The sequence below is a fragment of the Cupressus sempervirens genome, chromosome 4 (assembly GCF_028749045.1).
Source record: "Cupressus sempervirens isolate cs-2001-9-10 chromosome 4, ASM2874904v1, whole genome shotgun sequence".
NCBI lineage: Eukaryota > Viridiplantae > Streptophyta > Pinopsida > Cupressales > Cupressaceae > Cupressus > Cupressus sempervirens.
Window position 1 is genome coordinate 774,910,358 of NC_143121.1, and position 8,734 is coordinate 774,919,091.

At 38.0% G+C, this 8,734-nt stretch overlaps 1 protein-coding gene across 1 annotated transcript; it reads left to right on the forward strand.

Moving 5' to 3' along the window:
- Nucleotides 1-1,323: 1,323 nt before the first annotated feature.
- Nucleotides 1,324-2,124, forward strand: LOC149563675 (vacuolar iron transporter homolog 3-like). The gene has a single exon (XM_089824057.1). It carries the CDS (start codon nt 1,330-1,332, stop codon nt 2,122-2,124), a length of 795 nt encoding a protein of 264 aa, XP_089680183.1. The 5' UTR covers nt 1,324-1,329.
- Nucleotides 2,125-8,734: the final 6,610 nt, after the last annotated feature.

Here is an 8,734-nt window from a genome sequence, read left to right on the forward strand (position 1 = left end):
CCTATTTTGATTATTCATGTGGCATTATTGAAAGTACGCTCCCTTTCCATCACCTCTTGTGTTAATGATGGTAATAATTAATAATTTGACATCCTCCCATTTCACTAATCTCATGACACCATAGCCAAATTTAGCTAGCTCATTTGCCACACCATTTCCTTCGTGATATATGTGTTTCACATGGATCTAATGGTAATCTTGCATTAACCTTCAGATTTCATTGATTATGATTTTAATCAACCAAACTCTGACCCTCTCCCTTAGCAACCTTAATGATAAGCATAGTGTCCCCCTCTATGGCCAGCTTATTGATCCTCCAAGCTCTCGCAATTCCCAACCCCATAGGAGCTACATGTTGTTGAAGTTAAATGAATTTATAATTATAATATCTTGTTGAAGTGAAATGAATTAATATATTTGCCTTCCCCAATGATAAATAATAACCTACAAGTTATTCTATCTGTTATATTTATTTTTTCGCTTTTATTACTATAAGAGCTCTGGCTTTTAATAATATGATCAGCTAAACCATTACTTATAAGGAAAGACGTAGTTCGTGTTGACTTGATAAGCGAACATGCACTTACCTGTCATGGATTTCCTGAGGTGGCTGTTTTCTACTCTTGTCGGTGTTCTGGCCGCTAAAACCTTCCCCAAGTTGATCTTCTTTGCGAATGCGATTAAAAAACGGAAGGAGACCAGATATTACGTGGGAACACTAACAATATGTATTATATTTGTGACTCAAAAGATCTAGTGAACTACACCAAAGCTTGATCGATATATTCTTCTCACACGGAAAATTGATATTTCTAATTTATTGTCGGCAGAGGAATCTTCTGGAAGTTAGCACCTAAACAGTCCACTTACACCTCATGCATTCATAGAAATTGTAAACATCACCCTTATTTTATATTGCTTTTAAAATTCTATATAAGGGATGCTACTGGAAATTTCCGTAAAAGCTTTGTCCAGTTGATGTTTCTCATGTATGTTCTGATCAGATTTCTATCAGTGCTATTAATTTGTTTCTCTTTATTCCTAAATGATTCTATACACGGAACCCCTTAAGAGCTTTTGTTTAGTTGTTTCTTGAATGTTTTAGATTATTAAAAATCAATTTGGGAACATCAGCAGCCACAGCAAAAGAAAACAGAACAACATAATAAGAGAAAGCTGCAGCTGATTACATGACACATATATTCTATATTTGTCACTGGTACCTTTCGAAGCCCATTTCTTTATCTTATTGATTGCTATGTTGTTTCTCTTTTTTAATTATTGTGTGAGCTGATCAATTATCTTTATACCTAAGACTTGCAGAAAATAATGGAGAGCAGAGTAACAAGCCCGTCAATTTTTCAGTTAGAGACAATGGAATTAAAGAGAATGATGAAAGAGTCCGCAGGCGGGATTACGGAGGAATTACCAATTTCAAGCCCTAAAAATCCAACCATTGCCTTTGCCACGCCTTCTCCAAAACCAAACCCTAAAAGTTCAAACCTTGCCATTGCCATGGCATCTTCTTCTCCAAAACCTGCGAGAAAGAAAAACAAAGATTATCTGCAAAGAGGGCAATGGCTTCGAGCAGCCGTACTGGGAGTGAACGAGGGAGTTGCGAGCACAGCGTGGCTCATGATTGGCACCGGCGCGGGAAAATCAGGTGCAAAAACGGTGTTGGAGGCGGGTCTTGCGGCTGTGGCGGCGGGGGCATGTAGTATGGCGATTGGAGAATTCATTTCTGTTAAAACACAACATGACGTTGAACTGGCCAATTTGCAGAGAGGGAACAAGTCCATCAAGGGAGTTGAACATGCAGCATTTATAATTAGTCTTGCAGACCCTATTGAGGCAGCATGTGCATCGGCCTTTGTTTTTTCTGCTGGAGCGCTTTACCCTTTAATCTCTGCTGTTTTTTCCACTCATTACGTTGCTCGAGTTGGGTTGTTGGCTGGGGTTTCCAGCTTGGTTCTCATCTTGATTGGCGCCGTTGGAGCCTACTTTGCATGCTCTTCCGTTGTCAAAGGGAGTTTGAGAGTATTTTTGGGAGGATGGATTGCCTGTGTAATAAGCTTTGGCTTGCGCAAGCTCTTTAACTCCACCGAACAACAGTATGAAGTTTGAGTAGACTGCGAACGCATCATGTATACATCACATAGATATTGTTTGTAGAGTGGTGTTAGATTACAGTAATTGGATGTAGTATTAGATTTCAATTATTGGAAGTACTATTAGATTTCAGTTATTTGATGTAGTATTAGATTTGTTGTGATGGCTCCTGTTATATTAGAACCATCCGTTGTTTAGATCATACATTTATCGATTAATATGGTTTGATGTAGAATATCTGTTTAAGATATATGTAATAAGGTATACTGTGTTAACGCCCATATGTATTAAGATATATCGAGTCACTGCTTTAGAAAGGCGATACACAGCAGTACGAAAAGATAGTATTGATAATCACTCGTCATTTCTTAAAGCAAATGGATACAGAGATAAGTCACCGATTGTAATGGACACCTAGGAATGTCTAAAAGTTGAACCAAGGTTGAAATTATACTAATGCTGAAAATGCTCCAATCAATTACAAAGAGATGTATTCCAAAGGCCAAACTCTAAGGGAATGATGTTTAGAATGTTACAACAGAGAATGAACATCCTCTATTGCCCAAAAAGGAGTGTGATTCACACATCCAAGCTCTTATCAAATGCAAGTCATAATCATCTGTTTTTCAGCAATGAGACTTTCAACCCTATTTATCCTTTTCTTCATCCTTCTGGAAGGAACTAAAATATTAATTAATTGCAAGAGCTAGAAGCTTTCTCCTTCCAATAATTAATACATACCCTAGAAATTCCTCCCTGGCAATAATTAATTAAATCACGAGAAGCTTCTGTCCTTCCAATAATTAATACATACCCTAGAAGCTATTAATACAAAGTCACCTTTTAATTTTAATTGAATGACTTTAATTTTTCTTATCCTCCACTTAGACTTGGAGAACGTGAAGGCTAATTAAAACTTGGAAACATTACAGGTCCGCCCCCCTTGAAATTGCTTGCCCCCAAGCAATCTTAGTCCTGTTTGCTGTAGCACCTGCTCACTCTCCCAAGTAGCATCTTCCTCTGGCAGATATTTCCATTTGACTAAATATTCTTTAATTAACCTACTTTGTAGAGTCCTTTCCCTAGTATCCAAAATAGCCTCAGGAATTAATACAAGCTTTCCCTCCTCATCTAATGGTGGTAATTCTGCTGAAGGCACAACTCTTTGTCCGATGGCTTTCTTAAGCCTTGACACATGAAACACATTATGCACTTGACTATTCTCTAGAAGCTCTATCTCATAAGCAACCTCACCCACCTTGCGGATCACTTTGTAGGGGCCATAAAACCTAAGCTTCAACTTCTCTGCTCCACTTTTCTTGAGTGATGATTGTCTATATGGTTGTAGCCTCAGGTAAACCATATCCCCAACTTCAAAACTACACTCTATCTAGTTTTTGTTTATTTTGGGCTTGCTATATATTCTCCTTGAGCACCCTCAAAATATCCTGACTATCCTACAAGAAGTTTTTTGCTTTGGGCACTCTACTATCTCCCAAAATCATATCAATGAAACTAGGTGCTTCATAACTATAAAGTGCCATGAATGGAGTCATCTTAATGGACATATGACAAGTGGTGTTATAATAGTACTCTCCTATATGTAACCATTTGACCCAAGCCCTCTGTTGTGTAGTCACATAGTTCCTCAGATATCCTTCCACCCATTTATTCACAATTTTTGTCTGCTCATCTATCTGTGGATGATAACTAATGCTCGGTGTAAGTTCAATACCACACAACCTAAACAACTCTTGCCAAAAAGTGCTCATGAATTTACTATCTCTATCACTAACAATGAAAGTAGGTAGCCCATGTAATCTGAATATCTCTCTAAAGAAAAGATCAGCCACCTATGCTACTATATAAGTGGATGGAATAGCAAAGAAGTGAAAAAACTTTGTCAATCGGTCAACTATCACATAGATGCAATCTTTCCCTTGTACTCATGGTAACCCGGTGATGAAGTCCATGAAAATACTTTCCCATTTCCTATTTGAAATGGGAAAAGGTTGTAACAACCCTGGAGGATATGTGTGCTCTCCCTTATTTTTCTGGCAAATTTTACACTCTCTAACATACTTTTGAACATCATCCTTGAGCCCTTTCCATGTGAACCTTTTACGGATCTTCCTGTAGGTCTTAAAGACACCTGGATGTCTAGCTGTAGGTGCATCATGAAATGCCTTCAGTATTACTTCCTTAAATTATGATGAAGGAATCAAATATATCCTGTCCTGAAACTTTAGCAACCCATCCATCACCACATAGTGATTATCATGTATGGTGCCTGCAATTACTCTAGAAGCCCAAGTATCCCTCGCATATTCTTTTGTGATCTTATTTCTCCAAACTCCTATAATCTCACTTAGAGCACAAATATGAGGTCTCCTAGATAAGGCATCTACAACCACATTCTTCTTACCTTTGACAAACTCAATGTCAAAGTCATAAGCCTACAACTTCATGATCCACTTCTGTTGTCTATCATTCAAATCACATTGGTTCATGAAGTATTTGATTCTGTTGTGATCGATTTTGATAACAAACTTTCCCCCAACTAGGTAGGACCTAAACTTAGCCAATGCATGCATTATAGCCAACATCTCCCGATCATATATGGAATAGCTTATCTCCACTCCACAAAGCTTTCTGCTCTCAAAAACAATGGGATGCTTCTCCTGCATCAAGACCGCTTCGATCCCATCTCCTGATGCATCGCAATGAAGCTCAAATGGCTTTGTGAAATCTGGTAGAGCTAGTACTGGACATGATGGCATCTCCTTCTTGAAATGATCAAAGCTTCTCTGAACTACCTCTATCCATGTGAAAGTCCCTTTCCTGGTAAGGTCTATCAAGGGTGCAATGAGCTGTGAAAATATTTTAATAAATCTCCTGTAAAATTCATAGAGACCAAGGAATCCCTTAAGCTGTGTAAGATTTGTTGGAGTAGGCCAATCAACAATAGCCCTAATTTTTTCAAGATCTACTCGAACTCCCTCTGTACTGATAATATGTACAAGATATAGCAGCTCAGTCATCCCAAACTTACACTTAGATTCCTTGGCATACAATGATTCTTTTTCCAAAGTAGATAACACCATCTCAAGATGTTGTAAATTCTCCTCCCAAGTCTTACTAAAAACTAAAATGTCATCAAAGAAAATCAAAACAAATCTCCTAAGCTACTCCCTAAATACCTAATTCATGCAACTCTGGAATGTAGCAGGGGCATTGGTTAGCCCAAATGGCATAACCAAAAACTTGAAGTGGTCATAGTGACACCAAAAAGTTGTCTTCTCAATGTCCTCCTCCCTCATCCTGATCTGATGATACCCTGACCATAGATCAATCTTTTTTAAAAAGCATGCACTATGTAACTCATCAATTAGCTCATCTATTCGTGGGATGGGATATCTATTCTTAATAGTCTTCATGTTTAATTCCCTATAATCAATGCACATGCACATTGTCCCATTCTTCTTTTTTACCAACACTACTGTTGAAGCAAAGGGACTCTTACTAGGCTTGATATGCCCTATTTTCAACAACTCCTTAATTTCCTTCTCTATCTCATCCTTATGTTTCTTAGGATGATGATAGGGAGTAATCACGACTAGTTTGGCTCCCTCTTCAAGCTCAATATTATGTTCTATCCCTTTTTTAGGAGGAACCCCATGCGAAATCTTGCCAAATACCTTAGTGTGCCTGTCAAGTATCTCCTGAATCTTTGGTGGATGACTCTTCACCTATGGCTCTTGTGAAGTTGGCATAGTGAAGCATTCTACTGCCCACTCTATGTTACTATGCCAAAAGAAATTTTGCATTCTCCTCAGGGAAACTACTCAGCAACTCCCATCTGAAAGTCCTCTAAGTACGACAGTTCTTCCCTCGTGTTGAAACTTCATCTCCATTTTTTCTAGGTTAAGTGTTAAATCTACTAGCAAGGCCATCCATACCATGCCAAGGATGATATCATAGTCTCCCATGTCTACCACATAGAACTCATCTTCCAACTCATAGCCATCTCCAAACTTGATGTGAAGATTAGATATCTTCTGAGTGCATAATAGTTTTTCACCATTAGCTACCATAACTCTAAATCTGGCATGCTCCTCAGTTTTTAGACCTCTCTTGGCTACAAATTGTGCATCTATAAAATTATGTGTATCCCTAGTGTCAATGAGTAAGATCACTTTTTGCCCTTGGATAGTACCTCTAACCTTAAATGTGATTGCCTTCTGAGCCCCCGTTAATCATGCTAATGACTTCTCATCCTCAGGAATGCTTCTTTCTTCTATAGTGCTATCCTCATCTGAATCTGAGTGTTGATCATCTCTCTCTAACTATGACTCTTCTGCTGAGAAATACTCCATTTGATTTGCCTTAGCCTTGAGAGGACACTTATGAGATAAATCCCAAGGCTCTGTACAATGAAAACATAACTTTTTCTTTCTTAAATCATTCAACGTGTCATTATCCAACTTATCTCTTTTGGGCTGAGCATCCTTGTGAAAAAGGTTTTTTGTCCTTCTCCTTGTCCTTTTTCATATAAGAATCCTTGTGCTGAAATTTTCTCCTAAATGAAGAAGGTGCTAAGTCACAAGCCTTTTTAGTGGCCTCCTGCAACATACTTGGGTCATGTCCCTTGACCCAACCTCGCAAGGGTTCTGAGAGTCCATCAATAAACAATACTACTAACCTCCTCTCTAAAATATATGTGACCAACACAACTAACCTTTGAAATTCACTAATATATGTTTTAACTGATCCCCCTTACTTGAGTTGTGCCAGCTCCTTAAACTATAATTCAAGATCCCTAGTATCAAATCTCTCTATGAGCTTCTCAGTAAACTCCTCATAAGATGTGATCTAATTATGTCCCAAGGTTACCATGCCATGGTCCCACCACTCATGTGCTGGTCCATCCAAGTGCATAGCTACGTACTTTATAGCCTCCTCTTCAGGCATAGGATTCAGCTGCAAGTATCTATCCATCTTCTGCACCCAAGCTCATACGGTCATCTTCCCTAAAGCATCATAATAAGGTAAAGAAAGTTTCCTCACTTTCTTTCTCAACTTAAAGTTTTGACTTCGTCCTCCTCATCTGGGCATGTGTCTCATCCTCAAGTCCAAGTAATCTCTAGGAGAGATATCTGCTTGAAACTCTGGCCCACTGGCCTCCCAATCCCTCCTAAACTAATCTTGTAGCTCTACAATCTATGGTTCATTAATCGGTTGAACTAGTTCTCTGGGTGGAAAGGTGGGTAGAAGAGGTCTCGAGCTAATTGTTTGAGTTTTCCGTGTAACATGTCTAAATTTTTTAGCCTCATTTCCATTGTTGTTATGTCCATTATTACCATTAATGTTATCTCAGCCACCATTATCATTACCCCTATTATTGTTGTTTCCATTGTTGGCATCACCTGGATTAATATTGATGCTCATCTATCTAGCCATTAGCTCCAACATTATATCCGTTCACCTATTTTTCTCCTCTAATGTACCCATTAACCTGAATATTACATTTTCTTGGTCAGAACTGATAGTTCTATCATCTTGATCACCCATGTTTCTGTCTTGTTCAAAGAATGTCTCCTCTGTGTTTGTATGATTGGATTGTATGTCCCTCTGCACAAACAAACTATCCCGTTCGTTAAGCGAGTCTGAACTTCTACTTTGTCTTGCTCTGGTATTGTGAAAATTATAAAGCCCTTGTTGCATGCTCAAACATAGATGTTGAAGATCTCCATAGGATGGCATGACTTATAGCTCTGATACCACTGTAATGGACACCCACGAATGCCCAAAAGCTAAACCAAGGATGAAATTAGATTAATGCTAAAAATGCTGCAATAAATTACAAAGAGATGTATTCCAAAGGCCAAACCCTAAGGGAATGACATCTAGAATGTTACAGCAGAGAATGAACATCCTCTATTGCCCAAAAAGATGTGTGATTCACACATCCAAGCTCTTAGCAAATGCAAGTCATAATTATTCATTTTTCAGCAATGAGACTTTCAGCCCTATTTATCCTTTTCTTCATCCTTCTAGAAGGAACTAAAACATTAATTAATTGCAAGAGTTAGAAGCTTCCTCCTTCCAATAATTAATGCATACCATAGAAATTCCTCCCTGGCAATAATTAATTAAATCACAAGAAGCTTTCATCCTTCCAATAATTAATACATACCCTAGAAGCTATTAATACAAAGTCACCTTTTAATTTTAATTGAATGATTTTAATTTTTCTTATCCTTCACTTAGACTTGGAGAACATGAAGGCTAATTAAAACTTGGGAACATTACACCGATTCAATGCTTGTTCTCTTGGGGCCTGTTTGGGTTGAGGCATAGAAATTGGGAATTAGAATAGAAAATTTGAATGGGAATGGAAATCTGCAATGAGAATAGGAAATTACAATCTAATTTCATTTATCTCTTGTTTGGTTGCACAAACTTGAATTGAAGATTGAAGGTTTAAACCCCATCAAATTTTATGAATGAAAAAGAAAAAACATAATTTATAGAGGGTTTCATCTTTTCACACTCTTATTTTTAACAAATTCATGGTGTTTGCAAAAAGAATCTGGAGCAAAAAGCAGTAAAGCGGGTGAATCCT

Excerpts from the sequence above, each read along its gene's own strand:
- LOC149563675 (XM_089824057.1), top strand. The coding sequence starts at position 1,330 with ATGGAGAGCAGAGTAACAAGCCCGTCAATTTTTCAGTTAGAGACAATG.